Consider the following 21093-nt stretch of genomic DNA (forward strand, 5'->3'; position numbering starts at 1 on the left):
GCTTTTAGAAACTTTTCGAAAAAGAAATTGCCCTCTCGTAAAATTCCTCTTAGCTCTCATACTGTGTGGTTGAATAAAGACCCAAATGACAGACAGCGAGACACTGTCTGGCTAACCTCCATTTTGATGATCAAGAGGAGACAGGCTACAAACAGCCAGCTCAGAGCAAATGGTAATGATTTACTTAATCATCGGTTTTGAACTCTGTATCCTTGCTTAATTAGGCCAGTGAAGTGTTGATTTTGCTTTTAAATCGAAAGGCTTTGAAAGTTAAAGAGCCTTAAAAAGTTTTTGGCAAAGCTTGGGTGTAAGCATGACTCTCAGTCTTTGCCTTTGTGACAAACGTCTTTGGAAGACTTTAACGTTTGAAGTCGAAGGCTCAAATGAAGGACATTGTCCTTTTGATAGGTAACATGAATGCTGAATTTCTCACTTGGCTGGGTATGGTAAGGACGCTTGGATGGACATTTCAACCCTGCAAAAACAACCCTAGCCTTTAGCGCAATTTTATAGCCCTCACTGCTTGCTTTGAAGTCCTGCTGTGTTGGTGATATCGGTCCTGAGTGTTTGTACATTATACATTATACATTACACAGAGAGAGGGGAGAGAGAGAGAATGAGAAAATGAGAATGTTAGGCTGTTTGAAGGTGTACATATATATATATATATATATATATATATATATATATATATATATATATATATATATAGTATATACATAAGGTGAGTGAGTCAGTGAGTGACTCCTTTAATGTGTCAAAAATGAATCAGTGTTCATGAAGAGAGTGTGTCTGTTTTAGGCAAATGTTTTGCACTCTAGTGACTTAGCTGCCAGCACAGTTATGGCTAGGAAAGCTCATACAAAATCATGTGTTTTACCCATAATTACAGAAGGATGATGTAGAAGCCAAGAGCTGAGCTAAACATGGAAAGACTCCACTGAATTTTAGTCAAATGCTTTCATCTAAAGGAGGAGTACATTTTCACAATCAAATTGCTGTGTTGTTGCTCTGTAAAATTACTCCAAAGATTAGGTTTTCTTTTGATTCGTTTTTTTTTGTTTTCTTTTGGAGAAGGAAAGAAAATCCAGCCCTCTGAATCCGAGGCTTTTCGGGGATGCAGTGAAAGAGAGATTAGCCCCAATTGTTTCTTTCAGCTCGCCTCAGCCACCCTGTTTTACTTTGAAATCGAATCATTCATTTCTACACTCGAATCGTAAACCTGGCACGAAGAAAGTAACAGAAAAGGACTCTGTTTAAAGGATTTCTCTGTTTATTGCATCAAGGACATAGTATTTTATGGGCTGGTTGTTTGTGGTCCAGCCACAAAGGTATGGACTCTGTCTACAGTACCTCTGTACCCTCTGTCTAGTGTATTCGGTAGTAGAAAGCGTGAAGGTAACCCTGCCAAGCTTAGTTATTACAGCTCTGCTCCCTAGTGGAATTCAGGTTTGGAAAATAGGCCATTATATTTCCATGAACAGTGATTTCTTTTCAACTCAGGGCATTGCAAAACCCACAATGGAGGACGCTATGAGGAAACAGTAGGCCTGTCTTTTATGACACTCAATGAGTTGCCAGAAGGCCTGTCTTATAGTAGTTAAAAAAAAGTCAACTTTGCTGAGCTTGAATGATGTTTGGCGAAACAGGGAGTTTGGCAACAGAAGAGAGGTTCCCCTGGGCTTAGTCAAATCTCAACCTCAGAGGGACACAGTAAGCCGATCAATCCATTCTCTATCTAGCCTATCCGTGCCGTGTCTAGACAGAGAGTTGGAAACTCCACAGGCGTGGGGAGATACTCTGCCATCTTGATGTCCCCCAACTGTGAGTCTTTCAGGGTGATTTTCAAAGAAACTTAAAAGCTGACGTACATGCACATTTTCCTGGGCCAACACTGTGCCTATGTATTCAGAAGCTATTTTCAAAGACCTGTCTATGCTGCCCCTGTGTGCAGAGGTGAGCGCAAAAGGAGGACACCCAACTAACTAACTAACTTTAAATAACGCGCCTGACTCATATCGTTTTACTGTGACGATAGGAGGGCAATCCGGGTCAGAAAACTTGATGCATTACACATTTGCATTGCAGACATAACAATTGAAAACAAAGATTTACTTGTGCGGGATAATTAGTGCATCATCGAAAGAGAAAATCTGTTGCTGATTTAAAACAAAGAACTAAGGATAAACATTCAATATGCTCCGATGAACGTGGCGCCGGTGGGGGACCGGAGACAAGCAAAGCTCTGAACAAATGTGGGGAAAAGGCTTTACAACTCATGAACCACGGTGCCAGCAACGGCCTGGGTATGGAGGGGTCGCTCAAAATCCTGATGGATAATACAGAAGAGCCACCTATAATATGTTTGTTATTTTCAGTTAACATCATATGGTTTGGACTGTTCGTATACTGTACCATTAAATTGATTATAGGCTTAATGTGTTGTTGTGTTTTTAAGATGAACCTTCACCATCTACTGAGCGCACCAGTGATGAACCATTCCTCCTGTGCTCCACTGCCGAATGAACCAAAACCAAAAGCTAATTTTACTGCATCAAAGATTGCTATAAAACATAATGCCGTAGATGACAAAATCTTAATTAAGCAGTTAATTGAGATAATAATAATAATAATAATAATAATAATATATGCCATTTAGCTGACGCTTTTATCCAAAGCGACTTACATTACATAATTCAAATTAGCATATTTTGTGAAGACGACAAACCCCTCTCTGCGAGCCAGGCGTAGGACGAGTGCAGAGGTGTTGCCATATCGTCACTTTTGAAAATTGGCCAAGAGCGCAAGTCTGCCTCAAACCTCAGATTACGCTTGTATCGCACCATCTGAAAATCACCCTGTTTGTCATTGACAGTGAGGAACTTCTGCTTTAGTTAGCCTCTTTTCCATTTGAAAAAATAAAGGAGTGGGGTGTTAGTCTTTAGATGGCACTATGAAAGACAGCATCCTTTCAGAATGGGCCTTTCTTCTGGAAAAATTAGTGACTGTCAGTGGTATATAGTCTTTTGGGAACTGTGAATGCCACTATAGCACAGAGAGGCCAGCATATCCTTCCTTGCTTGGCTTTGTGTATCTCTGTGCCAGCCTTTGGTGCCAGCCTTTGTTCAACAACAGCAGGCATCATCTTAAATTGGGCTAGAAATCATACAGCACCATTGGGATCTCACAGCGCCATATCCTTGATGATCGATGCAGTGGATGACAAGAGACATATTTCTTAATTATCGTCTGCATGTGGATGGCAGGGGTGGCAGTTAGAACTTGTGAGTCACCATCAGCAGGAGAGAGGACGTTATGAGCAGGTGACAACAGAGGACTGCAGCGTTCTGGGACTGCGCCCCTCCGAGAGGCGCCATGATGGATCTCCTGTATATGTACTGTAAAGTGGGGAGATGAGAGCAATTGTAATTTCAGGCATGTCTCTGGAGTAGATGACTGCCTAGTCCCACTCATTGAATCAACTCATTACGATTGCACACGTGCCTGCGATATGCATCTACAGGAAAGTACAGTAGGCGTGTAAAAGTAATGGTACGTGTTGTAAATTAGATTTCATTTTTTCTCTGCTCTCCTAACTTTAACATGGGGTTTCCTCTGCCCCACACAATCCCTGGCTGTGTTGAATGAGTCCCACACACTCTGAACAAATAGAACAGCCTGACAGGATGGTGTGCTGCATCACCTGGAGGGGGGGGCTGTACAATCTGCCACATTTTCCTCTCTCTCCCTCTTGTGTCGAACCGCGGAGGCGGTGCAGTGGTCCCCACCACGTCCCACAATACCGCACTTCTGCCAGAGCCAGGTAACCAGGCAACAGCCCCAGCCTGTCATTGGAGTGGTGTTTGCTGAAGAGCAGAGAGGAGAGGAGGCTGGGGCTTTTCTACGAGGCTGCGCCACCCAGCCTGGGCTCTCCCGTAGAAGGATTTCTGACTCTGTCATTAATCTATTTCCAGTTTGCGCCTTGCTGTTTTCTTCGGCTGCCCCCGACTCCCACAGCTCTAGGATTTGTTGGGCTGCCTGCCATATTGTGTGGGACGTGGGCAAAGGCAACAGTGTTAAGGGGAGTTTCTGGTTATAAAATGGGTCATGAAAATTGTTGGGTTGGGAATTACACTCTGTAGTATTTTTGTTTGTCATTTATTTAGCTATATATCATATTTTAGAGTGGAATTTTGTTTCTCTGTCCAGTTGAAAATATATCTACCCTTGTTGAACCCACTCGGCTGATATTTATCTACAGTGTGTGTGTGTGTGTGTGTGTGTGTGTGTGTGTGTGTGTGTGTGTGTGTGTGTGTGTGTGTGTGTGTGTGTGTGTGTGTGTGCGCGTGTGTGTGCGCGTGTGTGTGCGTGTGTGTGTGTGTGTGTGTGTGTGTGTGTGTGTGTGTGTGTGTGTGTGTATGCATCCCTTGTGTCAGTGTCCTTGGCTCAAGTAGCTAATATAGACAATTCGCCCTGTCTCCGTGCCTCACACCTCAGGACGTGCTCAGCCTTACCTGTCAGTAACAAAATGGATGACTTCATCTCCTCTGGATGCAGTAAGCACCCATAGACAGACCTCTGTAGTGGTTCTACCCAACACACTGGCAACAGCAGGAATAGAAACTTTCATAAACTATGGAACAGATGAAGATAAATTGAGCCACTGTGCCCTATACTGATTGTGTGGTTTTTTTCTATGTAAATTTAGAGATTCCATGCTTGGGCGCTAACGCACCTGGTACTTAGCAGACACATTCTGCAATTTTCAAGCTGTAATTGTCTCATTTCACAATGCATCCAATTGCCTAATACAGGGTGATTGTCTCATACACCAACTGTGAGGCTTGGCACGCAAGGCAAGGATGAGAGAATATTTTGTTAAAATATTGTTACCAATCAGATAGCTCTGATCTCTTATTTATTGATATATCCCAACCAAAGTTTGTTTTCAGCTGTGGGCTGGTGTCGCGAAGGAAATGTTTCCAGATGGGCATTTTTACCTCTGAGTCTTGACGCGTCAGTGTTCAACGCGTCAGTGTTCATGCAACACCTCTGTTAATGACTGACAGCTAGAGGTCAAAGGTGACACGCCCCCCTCTCGCGGTTGTGGATACACGTTTGACATCCCGCCCCGTCACCCGCGATGCCCTTGGGTGGCGTGCGGTGACAGTGAGTGGCAGCGGAGGACAGTGGCCTGGTCTGATATCTGCTGAAGCAGTGACCTGGCTCTCTCCTGGCCCTGTCTCTACCCACCACAAGAGTCAGCACACCCTGTCACCATCCGCTCAGAAAACCTGACAGTCGCGCCGGGTTCCTCTCTGCCCTCACATGCGTGATTGTTCTGCATGGCGTCTGGTGTGTCCAAAGAAAGGCGAGGGGAGTTCCAACGCCTGGGATGTCAAAGCTGGTACTGTAGGGTTTGTCAAAAACACGAGACATGTTCTGCATGTAGTTTGGTGTCTTTGTTCAGTTCCCAGCATGTGTACCTTTTGCGAAGGGAACTTGCTAACCTCATGGAGAGTGGCAGTGTAATACAGTTATTACAGAGCACTCAGTCAGGAGGTGACCTTTTATAGTGTTGGAGAGGGAGAGGAGTATGGAGTATGGAAGGAGAGCTGTTGAGAAACACTTCCACTTTGCATGTATTTATGGCTTCCCTCTCTGTATCTGAAACCACTTTGACTGTCTACCCCTCTCCCCTGATCCATTAGTTTCCTATAGTCAGCGAGCCTTCCAGTATCTACCCCCTGCTGTCACTCAGATGTCACTTCCAGTGAGTGAAGGTTGCCATCTTGCACTGAGAACGGATGAACTGAGAGCCATTTTCAGACTGCATGCAGTGTGGAGTAAAGTACCTACTACTTAGTCACCTCTACCGGCAGGACTTGTATTCTTGCACTCCATGAGAGCAGGAAGTCATTGCTCATTACAGAGGTTTAAGTGATGCCAATTTCACAACCTGTGAAATTGTAATAATGCAGTTTTTACCTTAACGTCCCCATCCAAAAGGAACATTGAGAAAAGAAACCTTCAAGCGTATGAATAAATCATGCGGTGATGTCAATGGGAGGTTTGCGCTAAAGTTCGAGTTCTAATGCGTATTTCAAGTCCTGGATTGGACCCGAAGTACACAGGTGAGGGTTGATCCTGAGCTGTAAAGTATATTACCATGCAACCGTACTCATCCCGTCTCCTTCCTGAAGCAGCCGAGCTCCTGTCTGCCAGAGAACCTGACACTAAGCTCTTCATTTTGACTTTCCCACTGGGTGTCAAGGTTTTATCTCCTCTCAGACAGTCTTTGAGCTGCGCGTCAGACCTGCAAAGTCGTGCAAGGGCAACAATGTCGGAGATAGTCTGATTTCAAAGTGAAATATTTCTCACAAAATGATCCCCCCCAGCCCTTTTCCCCACCTACCATGCTAATCTGGCATTTGATTGGCTACATTTAGGGCTATATTTACCACCAGTGAGACACGATTCCCCACTGCCCCCTGTAGTGGTAGCTAACATAGCGCTGTTGGCTGTCTGTTTGTGTGGCGTGATGAGGCTGTGGGATGTTAAATCATGCTGGACTGTTCTCACTGTATATAATGTTTCAGATGTCTATTTAAAATGCCTATCTATCTATCTATCTATCTATCTATCTATCTATCTATCTATCTATCTATCTATCTATCTATCTATCTATCTATCTATCTATCTATCTATCAACCTATCTATCTATCTATCTATCTATCTATCTATCTATCTATCTATCAACCTATCTATCTATCTATCTATCTATCTATCTATCTATCAACCTATCTATCTATCTATCTATCTATCTATCTGTCTATCTATGTATGAGTCCCCCTCGTTGAGTGAACAGAGAAAAGACAGACCTGTCAAACCGTGCCTCTCCCCTCCAGAATAATTCAACACCCAGAGTTGGACCTCCCTGGTGGCCAGCTCCGACTGCAGCACGTCTCGCCAGGGTCTCATGCTGTAGAGGAGACGAGCGGCCGGGAGATTAGTAGCACAGAGGGATGGATTCCTCTCAGACACTGCGATAGGGGAGTGATGTGAGACAGATTGAGACGGGTCGGAAAGAGTTTTATAGGGTGGACCACAAGTCACGTCTTGAAATTGAGGCATCGGTTCCATTGATTGAGCCCCATTGAAGGGTGGTAATGCTGCGTCAGCCCTTACAGGTTGTTGATGCATTGGGAATCTAGACCAGGCATACTCTGTAGGCTTTCATTGTGAGTGCTTGGCGCACAAAGTGACATTTTGGGCCAAAATGAGTTATACTGTATATACTAATATAAAGCACTTGATGAGATTTCTATAGTGTATAGTGTTGATTGTTTGTTTACTGTTGTGTTTTTAAGTTTACTGTCTTTTTTATAAGTGGTCCCGAGTGTATCTGCCACTGAAAATGAATTGAATTAATAAAGTACTATTCTGCTCCACTCCATAGGCAGTTATTGTCTGTTTTAACTGGGTGCCACTTAGTCTTCTTTGCCTTGTTTTACTTATTGTTTAAGTGCATTGGCTTGGACTGTTATGGAATATACACAGACAACGAAGCCCTTCAGAAACATGATCTCCCTTCCTCACTGTGCCAGGCCTGTGGTAATGAAGAGACCACACCTGTGCCTTTGAGGAGACATTAGCCATGACACATTAAAGGGAGGTGGTTAATGACAATAATCTCACCTGTTGCATGCAGACGCTACCCTCTCGTGATCTTCTCTCCCTTAGGTGGATGTGTATGTGCGCACGTGTGTGTGTGTGTGTGTGTGTGTGTGTGTGTGTGTGTGTGTGTGTGTGTGTGTGTGTCCTTGTGTAAGAGAGAGAAAGAGACAATATGGACATGATCAAACCTGTGACTGTGACAGCTCATCAGGGAGTCAGTGGCTCTCTCTTGGCACAGAGCAGACCAACTGTCAGCCAAAGCCAGTAATTGCAGCGCTAAGGAGCAGGTTCATCTTCACACGTTATATTGAAGCATGTTTTAGCATGTCCTTATCATACAACCAAACTCCAAGTGAGGAGCATGCCTTTCGGTTTACCACTGCCGGCTATTCCAAAATACACAAATATATTTTGAGAAAATGCACTTTTTCTGTAGTTGATATATACAATGTGGGTGCAATACAGTAATAGCATGATTGGTGTGATGGAAGTTTTTTGTTTTGATGTGGACTTCGAGAGACATCCCTTGAAAACGCTTTCAGGTATCCTGTTAGGAAGTTTGTATTATGTTCTTTCATCTTCTCCTTGGTTTGACATTTGTCCCTGTGTTCGTGAACAAATAGGCTGAGGATGTCCTGTTGTTCTCAAAGCACATTTTAAATGCATTGTTTTCCAGCCCACCTGTTATCTTAATATGCTGAGCAGTGAGTGGTTTTCCATTGATTCCCGCTGGCAACTGCTCTCACTGACTTGAGGGCAAAATTAGGTCTCCATGCTGTGCTTTTACAAACCGTGTGTGTGTGTGTGTGTGTGTGTGTGTGTGTGTGTGTGTGTGTGTGTGTGTGTGTGTGTGTGTGTGTGTGTGCGCGCACGTCTGTGTGTTCGTAGTTCAGTATGTGGGCGTGTGCTAGTTTTTGATAGCACTGTATATTGAAGTGGTATTATAATTACTATCTAGAATTAGTCCTATGGTGATTTAGTGAAATGCACTCCAACTATTTGCCGCACACATTCTTAACCAGCTCCATTAGATCACATGGGTAAACAAACATTGGCTCGCCATCTTGTGCATTCCTCTCTCCCATCTCCGCTGGTGTGTTCCTGGCGCCCTGTACGTGTTCTGTGAACATATGGTGACCATCTGGGCCAGCCCAGGGACCTTGGGACACTGTGATTGGGCTGTAGTCAGGGGGCCACGGGTCGTGTTAACCCCTCAGAATCACCTCTGAGGCGAGCGTGAGCGTGGAAGGAAAGCAGAGAGGACAGACTGCGACTGTTAATGCAGGCTACTGCCAGACAGCCTTGGAATGCTAGGGAGACGACGTCCTAGGCTGCTTTCTAGGCCCACACGCACACACACACACACACACACACACACACACACACACACAGAGAAACACACTTTTGGTTTTCTAATTGTCAACATTGGTCAAGGTCCAACCCATATTGGGGCACTTACAGCCATGACAGATTATTGTGGGTACAAAGATTGTAATGTTGGTTTGTATTGCATTTTTCATGAGCTTTCATTTGACTCGAAAGTGTGCTCCATTAGTTTTGGGCCGTTTTTCATTTGAAAACAACATCTGTCCCTGAGGAACGATAATCTTGCACTAAGCAGAGACAGGAAAACATCATAATCTCTCGCCTAACGGTATTAGTCAATATTTGGACACTTTGCAGGCTATATCCTGTGATGGTGTTTATCACCACAAAGCAGTAGGGACTTGGGTCGATTTCCTTTGCTGGGAAAGAAGGAAAATGCTTGAGAGTGTGCGGTACACTGTATTCAGCCAGGAAAAGGAAAGCTGTATCACTCTCTTCTGTCTCTCTTCCTCCTGACCTCTCCCTCTCCTGACATCACTGTCTTGTGGTCCCCCTCACTCTCTTCCTCTCAATTATCCTCTTCCCCTGTTTTTCTGTCACCATATATCACCTTTCCCTCTCTTCTGTCCTCACCTTCCTCTCTGTTTCTCCTTACCTCTCATGTCAATCTCTCTCTCTCTCTCTCTCTCTCTCTCTCTCTCTCTCTTTCTCTCTCTCTCTCTCTCTCTCTCTCTCTCTCTCTCTCTGTGTCTCTCTCAATTCAATTCAGTTCAATTCAATTCAATGAGCTTTGACAGGAATAGCAATTTACAAATAACAGGAATAGCATTCAATTTGGTGTGTTGTTCCAATGGCTGTCCCGAAGGTTGTGGCAAGATACCACATATCTGGCTGCCAATTTGTAACAATGTGGTTTCCTCCCCAATAGATATGGAATGTTTTTTCTTTGTCTGTTTGTGTTTCAAATTCTTTATAGCTTTTTATAATTTGGGAAAAGAATGTTGTTCGTATATCTGCATATTTGTTGCAGTGTAGGAGGAAGTGTATTGCAGTCTCTACCTCTTTCTGGGGGCAGAGCATACACATACAAACGCCTGTCTTCTTCTTTTAGTTTGTTTTGTAGTATTTCAATAGGTGATATATTTATATTTTTGTTTTGTTACAATTTGACACTCTAAGGGTTAGAATCTCTCTCTCTCTCTCCCCTCTCTCTCTACCTCCGTCCCTCCTTCTAGAATGTCTCTGTGAGAGAACAGGGGGAGAACTGTGTAGTAGGCCATATCCTAGGCCTGCCCAGGGCTACAGTCAAGAGTAATGAAACCTCAGCCATTTCCCAACTCCCCCTGACTTCCTCTCACACCCCTCAGGCAACAGACCTGTGACAGTGGCTCGCTGTGACGTCACCCGATTTAGGCCTGCCACTCTGCATCTGGGTGATGTCACAAAGCACCGCGGCGGACCCCCGAGGAGCCCGCAGTCCATTTCTAGGCTTTGTTCCAAGTCAACGATTAAAACTTGGCTGACCTCTCTTTTAGTCTCCTCGTTGATGGGGTTAGATCATGTACTGTAAGGACACGCTTCCAAATATTTTCGACATGTTTTTGATAGAGTCAACATGTTTTTGACATGATTAATTTTGCAGCATGAGCAGGCACTGTTTTGTTGCAACCATTAGCAATCATTAGATTAACTTCCAAAGACAGTGGGATATTTTGAGCGGTTGTTACTTTCAGCCGCATACAGTATGAATCATAATGACTTGTGCTTGTGTGGTAGTTGCATTAGCACATTTTAAATCCATCCCATAGGGATTTTATGTACTGCAAAATATACAATATGTCTACGGTATATGCCCTAACCTGGTCCTCAACGTCTCTGTGGAGCACCACAGAATCTTGAAGTGTGTGTGTGTGTGTGTGTGTGTGTGTGTGTGTGTGTGTGTGTGTGTGTGTGTGTGTGTGTGTGTGTGTGTGTGTGAGGTAACAGAACTGAGAAACAGACAGAGCCCAAGGCTGTGTATTCATGAGTTCAGACCCTGCAACTGTACCCGCTGTTGCTTCTGCAATTCAACAGTCTGACAGACAGCTGTGAGAGAGGGGAAACTTGAAACAACATCTTTGTTCTGTGAGGGTGTTCTGGCTTGGACACAGTGTGTGTGTGTGTGTTTGTGTGTGTGTGAGTGAGTGCGTGGGTGTGTGTGGGTGTGTGTGTCTATGTGTATGTCTGTGTCTGTGTATCTGTGTAGCTGTGTATGTACTGTTTGTGTGCACGCACGCACGCACTGTGCACTGTGTTCTGTGTCAGTGCAAAACAAATATTCCCCAGTGATCACATACTGACCTTTTTCACCACTGTTGATTTGATGATCATCCCCCTACCCTGCTCATCACCACTGTGCTGTTTCTGTTGCTGCTGATTGCATTATTCTACCTACCCTGCCCCGTCGCCCCTGGTGATGGTGATGAGTCAGAAGATGCCGACTACGTAGGGAGCTCAGATAGAGCTCGAACAGACTCATCCTCAACGAACAGTGTGTTTAAGAAGAACAAAGCTCTCTTTTTAATGACTTGCTATTTGCAAATGTCACAACAGACTGACATCCACACAGAGATAGACAGAATAGAAACAAATTATTGACTTTTTGAGTTTTCTCTATGAGTTGCCCCCGTTATTTCAGGGATTATAAGGTCTTGCCGTACAGAAATAATTAATTTCCTAAATATATAACTGCTCAAATCATGTGATGTTATTTCCTGATTGAGGCTTTCCTTTGTCTCCGGGTCTTTTTGTCTCTTAGCTAAGTCCACTTAACCACTGTGCACAGCCACCTCAGAACAACCATTGTCATGACATCACAGCTGGAGACATTTTGGCTGGAGAACGAAAGTCATTACACTTGGCTAAATCACATGACAGATCTGGGACCAGGCTTCTAAACTACCACCTGGTATTCCTTAAACAAACACCTTGACTTTGAATATAGAATGTTCCTATTAAAGTGTTCTAGACTCTGTAATAGGCCAGTCTCAGAGGAGACGTGCTTGTACCCTACCTCTACTCCAACGAGTGTTGACAAGGTGTGCTACATGTTTCTCATTATGGAAAACCTAGCTGGAGAATTAGGTCTCCACATTCTCCTGAAAAAAATCAGCTCGCTTCGGTTGTCATGGTGAGTAAGACCTTTGGTCTGGAGGAGGTGTGATGGAACATCATCTGGGCTCAGGAGGCGGAGAGAAGCTTGGCGGCCTCCCAAGTTATGGACCGCCACATACACACACACAAACATGCCCGGGTGCATCATCACTCATGGCATACACGTAGCATCGCATCGCACAGCTAAGGGAGGGTTACACAGCCAAGTGATGCTGTCGTAGGAACACTGAAGATACTGCGTCTTTTTCATGGCACAGTCTCACATGTTTTTATTTTGATTGGTGAACCAACTGCTCCTGTCGTAGACATAAGTATCATAACAAGCCATAGACATTAGACGGTGTCCTATCGGGTGATAGGAGGCTTACTGGTGGGACAACCTGAGCACAGCCAGGGAAGGGAACACATGTTAGCCATCTGCTGGACATTTTCCAACTGTACTACAAGATGAACCTCATCTAACTTGAACTAAACACATGGCACAAACTCAATCTGATAATGTAAGCTGTCAATCTTTTTACAGAAAGTAGCCAGAGACAGGTAGAGCCATATTGGAAAAAGAGACTACATAGCAGCATCAGCTCTGGATATGCTAATGTGTTGGATGAATATGCTAATGTATTGGATGCCACTCAGTGGAAGTATACAGAGCGGGTCAAAGGAGGGAAAAAGTGGTTCTCTCTTTTGATGGGAGTGAAAAGCGGCCAAATAACTTGCACAAAGTCCACGGACTTGCTTACACTGCAGAATCAGCCCAAAAGCAAACACATCTACATGCATTTGCATTACATGGGTTTGTTTGTTTGTTGTGGTTTATTTATGAGGATGGGTGCCTCTTGTTGGACATTATTACAGGGTGAAGGAATGGTGTTGGGATGACATTTTTAAAAGAGATGAAAGGATCTCGAGGAGGAATGAGTTTGAATGCCAATGCTCGGTCTCGGCAGAGCAAGGTTATTGCAGCTTTTGAGTAGTTACTTTGGAATGTGATTGGATTGTAGTGGGGAGTGTTTTCTGGGGTTTTTCAAGGTGCCACTTAAATAGTTGTCACGATTTGGATTCATGTGTGGTACTTTATGAAAAGTTGACGACGAAATGTGCACAAACACAGTCACATTCAACCCTATTAAAAAAACATGTAATCAATAAAGTTTTGCAACCAAACAAAGAGTTGCAGACCCCATATTGTCCTATATCTTATATAGTAATTCTATTGCAGTGGTAAATCCCTTTGGTGCAATTGCAGTGATTAGAGAGGTGGCAGGGCTACCAGCTAATAGGTCCACCACCCCAATCTGACAGTTTTTCAGCCTGACCCTCTGTAGTCTGAGCAGCAGAGCTCTGGAGTGAAACTCCAGGCAGTATAAGAGGTGTTCAAGAGGAGTTTCTCTCTGCCTGGTGCCCATTAAGGGAGAAGGAGTGTGTTTGCGGCTCCTGGTCTCCATTTGAACTCAGCTCTATTACACTTTCCCCTCAGTCAGAGTGGTTGTGAAGTCCAATGTGGCTCACACCTGGACCCATTAAGTCTATACACTGCAAACAGCCATTAAAAGGGTTGTGGAGCTGCAGCATTCATGAGCACTTTACTGGTTAGCTCCAATTGAGCCTACTGTTTTTTTTTCCATTTCACTTGTGACTCATATAGTCTCATTACAGATTATATTCTTCCATTATCGATAATGGAATTCATTATTTTTGCCTGTTCATTCAATCTAACCCATGTTGAATCATGCCCGTTTAATAGCTTTTTAAATGGTGGATTTTATCAAGCCCAAGTACAGTGCATTCAGAAAGTATTCAGACCCCTTCACTGGATACCTTCCAAATGCACTGTACACTGTACACTGTACTAAGTCCATGATTCCGATGAGCCTGTGGCTCGGCGGCTCTTAATGTAACAGGTGGGTTTCCCTGTATTATCACTGTCACGTGCGTAGTTACAGTAAAAAAAAAAAATAGTATGTTTCCAGCTCAGCCAATCAGACAGCCACTGGGCAGCTCTCGCCTGTTGCCATGGTGACCGTCTGTTAATATTCTGTGTGAGTTTTCCCTCTGACAAGAGAGAGCGCCACTCACACCAGAAGAAAATCGATTGGACATTCCACCAGCGAATAAGGAGCTTTGCTGAGCAGCAGTTGGCGACTGGGAATGATGTTGGTCACACAAGCGTCCCAGATGTACTGTGGCTTTGCTGCCGTGACCTTGTAAAGAGAACCTCAATGACCTTCACTGGAGAGAGAAGGTCATGGAAGGCAGTGATGGTTTGGTAAAGCCATTAAAGCAATGTGTGGTCTCTGCACGGCCATTGATCTCTCAGGCATCTGTGAAAGGGTTATAATCCTCTGATTAGATGGCAGTGATTTCCTTTAATGCCGTACTTGAACTCCGCATGTCACTTATTGGCTATTCTTAAGAGGGAGCCGATCTCAAAAGCTGGTCTGATAAGGAATGAGTTTCCTTTGAACTGAGTTAAGGAAGAATTGTTTTTTTCTATCTAAGAGGTGATGGCGACATTGATTACAGATCCCATCATGCAACAGGCTTGTTCTCGGGCAAACTAGACAATCCCATTTCCTCCGTCTCTCCCGTGAGTGGGTTATTTTAAATGGAGTCCTTCTCACACAAAGAGAGACAGAACCATCCAATGTAATGAGGGTGTTAGTGAGGATTGGCTCTGAAACACACACACCGACACACACACACACACACACACACACACACACACACACACACACACAGACACACAGACAGACACCCCGACACACATATGTACACATGCACGCATGCACACACACACACACACACACACACACACACCCTGATCATTTGAATAAACTTTTAATAATGTTGTTTTTAACCATCCATCTGTTTTTAGTTTTGGTCCCATATGTGTATCTTTCACACTAATAACTTTCTGCTGAAAGTAGAGAATACTGAGTGTGAGACAGCAGTTTTTCTAGTCTACAATATGACAAAACTGCAGTAGTTGCTATGGCTTACGCAAGGTTAGCAACAGCAGAGCTTATGAAGTGGGTGAATCTTTACAGACTAAGTGATCTGTGTAAAAAAACTCAATGTTGCCTCAACATTCCTTTCCACAATGCTCCACTTCAGAACAAAAATCTGCAAAATATTCTGTGTTGAATTGAAAACGGACATGAAACACCTGCTTCACTTCCAATAGTTATTCTCCTTCAGTGCTTAGTAGTTTTAATGGTCCTACCACCTACTGAGAAACTATGTAACAAAAAGAAAACAGTAGCCTGTGATATTCAATATGAGATTGTAATGATGATGATAGCAGAGGTCTGGTCGTGTTTGAGAGCTATTTCAGAAGCCATGTCTGTCCCATAACTTTAACGTCAGGAAGTGTGTCTTTAAAGATGATTCATACTCATGATCCTCTTACGAGGGGAAAGTTTCCATCCCAACTCGTACCCCTACCTAGCCTGTCGCTACTAAAGAGATGGCCATGCTCAATAGAATATGCATTATTTATCTCCACCTGTTTGAGCAACAGTGTCTGACTCAGTGATTTGGGGGCGGCGGGGATTGAGCAGTGCAGCAACATGTTCAAGCAGCCTCGTCCCCCTGACCCAGTCTCTGTCTACCCCCGCCCACCCGTCAACAGCAGAGATGGAGAAAGCCCCAGAATAGCAACGCAGGTCATGTTTGCTTAACTTTCATATGCTGAGGATATGCCGAATCTGCAGGCTTAGCGATGGAGCTTAAAGCTCATCTGCCTGCTTTTACGGTCGCTGGTTCTGCAGAAATGAAGAGCTGATGAAATCTACTTTTTTCAATCACTTGTGTGTACATTTCATTTCTCCTTTTGTCCCCACCGTGCCCCACTCTTTTTAGGCAGGCATGTGTATACGTCCCGCTGAGCAGTCCTTCCTCCATCATTCCTGTCTGTTCCTGTGGCAGTCCTGTCTGTCCCCAAGGGCCACGCCTGCTTCCTCTTCCCTTGTAATGTTTAATAATCGAGACATCTCAGAGGATCAAATAATACCATTTTATTTTACTCTCTGGTGAAGCCGGGTGATGGAGAAAGATAACATGGGAAGAACTGGGGGGGAACAAAATGTGTTTTAATGTTTTGATTTGATCAGATGAATAATGCAGAAAATAACTCCCTGGAACCCAGGATCGGATTAAAAGAATAGTTTGGGCGCTGAGAGTCTGAGAGATATGGGGCAAAGGGTGAGATAGGCAGCCTTGATAAAGACGAACATCATGAAATATTCAAATGTGTTTTCCCAAACTCACAGGAGTGAATACTTTGGTAGGCGAAGGAGCTATAAGACTTATGTTATGATTTATGATGATTAATCCGTTGATCCCCCATGGCTTCCACTGTGGCACTCTGGGAGTTAAGATTTTGGGTTAAGATTGGCAGCTTTGCCAAAACTCTGAGTGAGACGTACTTTCCGCCCCATTTTTCTGTTTCTCTGTAATCATCGTCAGATATTCTGAAATTTTCTTTGAAAAGACAAAAAGTTGCTGCAAGGCACTTTACATTGTATCTGTCCTCTCTCAATACTCAACATGTTCCAGAGGCATGGCTTTGATAATGTTATCACTGAATTACTTACTGTATAGCAAGCAACAAAGTCATAGACTAGTCATAGATATTCTTAATGACTCTAAATCATTGTCCTTTCTCCAGGGAAGAACTGCATTAGTTTCAGTCCAGCATTAAAAATGCCTGAATTGTCTGATGGAACCGTCCTTAGTTTGCAAAGTGCAATTATCAGTCAAGTCAGGTGATTAATTGCTTTGATAGAATGAAGCTGTGTAGAGCTGTGGAGGGCACCAGGGTCACCAGCCCTTGATTTGAAATGGATGGATGCACCCTAGCTCAAGACAGATTTGAGACAAGCGCTGGAGGAAGCTCTGTCAATATTGGTCAGACATCATGGGAAAAGCTGTCTTCCAACTGCTCAGGGTCTCTTAATAAAACTATCAGTGGGCTGTGGGAAGGAGAGGGAGCAGAGACCCTGGCTGGGGAATAGTGGGATGCTTGGGCAGGGCACTGTGGGCTGGGAGCAGGGTGTGTGTGGAATGTGGTTGGGGAACAGTCCCAGCTTCCAGCTCTCTCTGGATTTCATGGAAGGAAAACTCTGACCCACCCACTGATCTTCACATCATGAGACTGGTCCACTGTGTGTGCTTGTCTGCCTGTGTGTGTGTGTGTGTGTGTGTGTGTGTGTGTGTGTGTGTGTGTGTGTGTGTGTGTGTGTGTGTGTGTGTGTGTGTATGTGTATATGTGTGTGTGTGTGTGTGTGTGTGTGTGTGTGTGTGTTTATATATGTCTCTACTGTATGTCTGCATGCCTGTGTGTGTGTGTGTGTGTGTGTGTGTGTGTGTGTGTGTGTGTGTGTGTGTGTGCGTGCGTGAACGCGTGTGTGCGTGTGTGTTGTCTGTGTGTGGCGACGCAGACAGGTGAATCAACCCATGTTGTCCCTCGATGTTGCAGTTAATGTGTGTTGAGAAACATAATCGTGTTCCTCGTCGGCTGCACGTCGGTTTCTATTCACCTGTAGCAAAACTCAATATCCCATCTGTCGCAGCCCATTCACTCCAGCCAAACAAAGCCTGGGCCGGGGTAACAGACTCTAATATGATTAGTGCCTTTCAGCCAACATTGTTTGGTATAGTATCTGTAAGGTATGTTCGGCCTATCTCTTAATGTAATGACAAAATACAATGTAATAAAGTATATGAGACAATATATTGAGTGTTTTCAAATGCCATGTAAGCATTTTAAGAATTACTTCACAACAAAACACAGCAACAATGACTGTAGCTTGACACCTGATCGATCTCTCTCTTCCTTTACTGTGACCTCTGACCTTTGACATTTGACCTTTGCCCTGTGGCCTCTCCAGGTGTGCTGAGCCTGCCGGACAGTCTGAACCTGCACCGGGACCAGCAGCGCTCGGGGAAGGGCAGCGAGGGTCATGCCTTCAGCCAGGCAGAGCTCCGCACACTGGAACAGTCCCTATTGGCTACCCGGGTGGGCAGCATCGCTGAGCTCAGTGAGTATAGCTTCACTTGAACACCATTACACCCTTCTACCACAAGCTCACCACTAAGCGCAGTTCATTTATGTTGTGCCACTGATGCATCCTCTTATGCAAATGATAGTAATGCATAATATTTCTAAAGATCAAGATCTATAAAGGTTATAATATTCCAATTAATATTTATGATACATTTACATTGTCGCAATGTAACCTTAATAGTGTGTGCACTGTGGCTGATCTAGGGTCAGTTTCCAGTTATTTTCTCAACAGTGCTGCAGTGGTGTGAAAGAATGTACACCCTCACCCCAGTCCTTGTGGGCTGTCATGGTGGTCTGTGGCCAGCCCTCTGTTATTCCACTCCCCAACTCTCTCTCTCTCTCTCTCTCTCTCTCTCTCTCTCTCTCTCTCTCTCTCTCTCCCTCCCTCCCTCCCTCTCTCTGATAGACACACCCTGTCCAGGAACTGTTCTACTACTGTTCCAGCACCTGTTTATGAGCCCTGCTGTAGGCGTTTAAGACCAAGGTCACTGGCTTGAGGGCTTTTAACCTCAACTTAAAAGGCCGGACTGTACCTTTAACTGTGACCTTTTGTGTCCTTACTATATTAGATCATCGTGTCCCTTACAGGCATTTGTTGCACTGGATGTTGTTAGTTGGCTGTGTGTGTGTGTGTGTGTGTGTGTGTGTGTGTGTGTGTGTGTGTGTGTGTGTGTGTGTGTGTGTGTGTGTCTGTCTGTGTGTGTGTGTGTGAGCATGTGTGTTGATAACAACAGAGGGCACAAATACATAATTAATGCCGATATTGTTGAACGCAACACAATTCATGCTGTGATGACACAGCACCCAAACATAGGTCATGTAATTAGCGAACACAGTAAAGGAGAAACAATTCCGTTAATGCTTTGTGAAAGGGCTGCAGTCAAGTGGATGCCTGACAATGGAGCTGATTAAGATTCAGAAAGGCCCTTTATATTTGAACACATTTCCGACTGCTTCACACGTGCTGTGTAAGAACAGAGATGAGTGATTATAGAAGTAGCAGTGGAAGATAACTTTGGAGAGCAACACTCATGTAAACAAATTTCCCTCGACGATCTATCAGAATATCCATGAGATGGAGCAAAACAGAGTAATGAGAGCCATGATGCAAATTTCCCCTTCATGACCACTCAAGGCTTTTGTGTGTATAATCCCCAAGGAGGAAAGGGGGAAAAATGTGCCGTTACATAAATTGTCATGTTCTGCAAAAGATAACAGAACTGAAGGAAAACATCTCACAAAGGGCCGTCAAAATGCAAATGAGTTAGCGAACCGATACTCTCTGGTAGCCTCAACAAACAATTCAACCCTGACCAGAAAAGGGCATTCCCTTCATGTACCTGTTTCAACCAGGCGAAGACAATACCACCTGGCCAGCATTAGATTGCTGATTAAAGTGCCGTGTGTTTGTCTCACAACAGGCAGTGTCCTCCAGCTGTGCCTTGCCCTCCTCAGTTAGCCAATTGAATGTTTCAAGAGGTAAACCTAGTGGCGTGAAATACCTCCTCCAAACCGGGTTTTTGTCAGAGCAGGCCTTTCAAGTGCTCATTATCGTTTCGCCTGTCGACACGGGCTTCTGTGATGATGTGTTTTCCTGTGTGGTGGTTATTTATTGTTTTATTGCATGTCCTAATGCAGGCTGTATTGAGATGAGAGTTGTGAGACATGTGGGAGTGCAAATGAGGATGAGTTGATTTACCAAGCTACAAGGCGATTGTATTAATAGCACAGCTGGAACCTTGCAATCCAGGATTCTCTGATGGATGCGTAGTTACCTAGTGCTGGTGACTTACATGATTATACATGAGCTGTATCAATCTCCACAACATCGCAACACAAAACCCTGTTTAATATCGCATATTTGAATAGTTAGAGTCACAGTCAAAAGTTATTATCCCAAATTGTATAATAGATAGCCAGACAATTAACTGGTCACGCAAAGTCTTTTGTCAGAGTAATTTCACGGCTGACTTGCTCAGCTATTAAAGTGTAATGAAATAGACAGTTGCAAAATAAACAATACTTAAACTATAATTTCATTCTATGACTTGGTTTATAAATCTGTGGAGGTGTTTTCCCTCCTTGCCTCCTTAGTTGCCTTCTGTCCTATTTAAACACAACTGATCGGCGGTGGCAGATCTAGGCAGTCTTTCTTGAGTAACGTTGGAATCTCCTCTTGTTTTCCTTCACTATGTCAACTGCATACCACATGGACCACATAGGCATAAGGCGTGTGAAACAGGGGAGGCTGGCGGAGGTAGAAATTGGAGGACGGGCTCATTGTAATGTATGGAACAGAATGAGGAATGGTATTTGATGGTATAATGGTATGTGATACCATTCCTCATTCCGTTCCATGCATTACAATGAGCCCATCCTCCGATTTCTACCTCCACCAGCCTCTCCTGGTGTGAAAAATAATGTTGGCGGTGTCTGGCATATTGCACCCAGGTGTGGGCTAGACAGAGACTGTTCATCTGTCGGCACAGTCACAGCTCCGTGGGTCGTCGTGGTCAAGAGCAGCCACTAGGCAAATAAACACTGTTATGTAATACAGTACAGGCGTTTAACAATGGGGCCCTCCATTCCCATGCCTGGGTGTGCCTGCCACAGAGGATGGCTTACACTGGGCAACATTTTGTTATTAGATGTTACTCATTTAATACATATTATGTGACGATGTATATGGTTTCTGAGTCATTTTTTACTCTGACTGTGTGTGTGTGTGTGTGTGTGTGTGTGTGTGTGTGTGTGTGTGTGTGTGTGTGTGTGTGTGTGTGTTTGTGGGGGGGACGGGGACAGGGGGGGGGGGGACAGTGAACTATTATTCAAGCCACTGACGGAAATTCTTCCCAAATGAATCACCTCTA

General features: G+C 44.2%; 1 protein-coding gene across 1 annotated transcript in view; it reads left to right on the plus strand.

Annotated features, from left to right (window-relative positions):
* The window catches only part of LOC310820539 (ankyrin repeat and BTB/POZ domain-containing protein 3-A), a 99666-nt gene that overhangs the window by 53035 nt on the left and 25538 nt on the right, over nt 1-21093 (plus strand). Inside the window, exon 2 of the mRNA XM_083692210.1 lies at nt 18048-18197. Coding sequence (XP_083548336.1) covers nt 18048-18197 — 150 coding nt within the window. The remainder of the gene's footprint in view (nt 1-18047; nt 18198-21093) is intronic.

This window comes from Argentina silus (genome assembly GCF_951799395.1).
Source record: "Argentina silus genome assembly, chromosome: 20".
Taxonomy (NCBI): domain Eukaryota; kingdom Metazoa; phylum Chordata; class Actinopteri; order Argentiniformes; family Argentinidae; genus Argentina; species Argentina silus.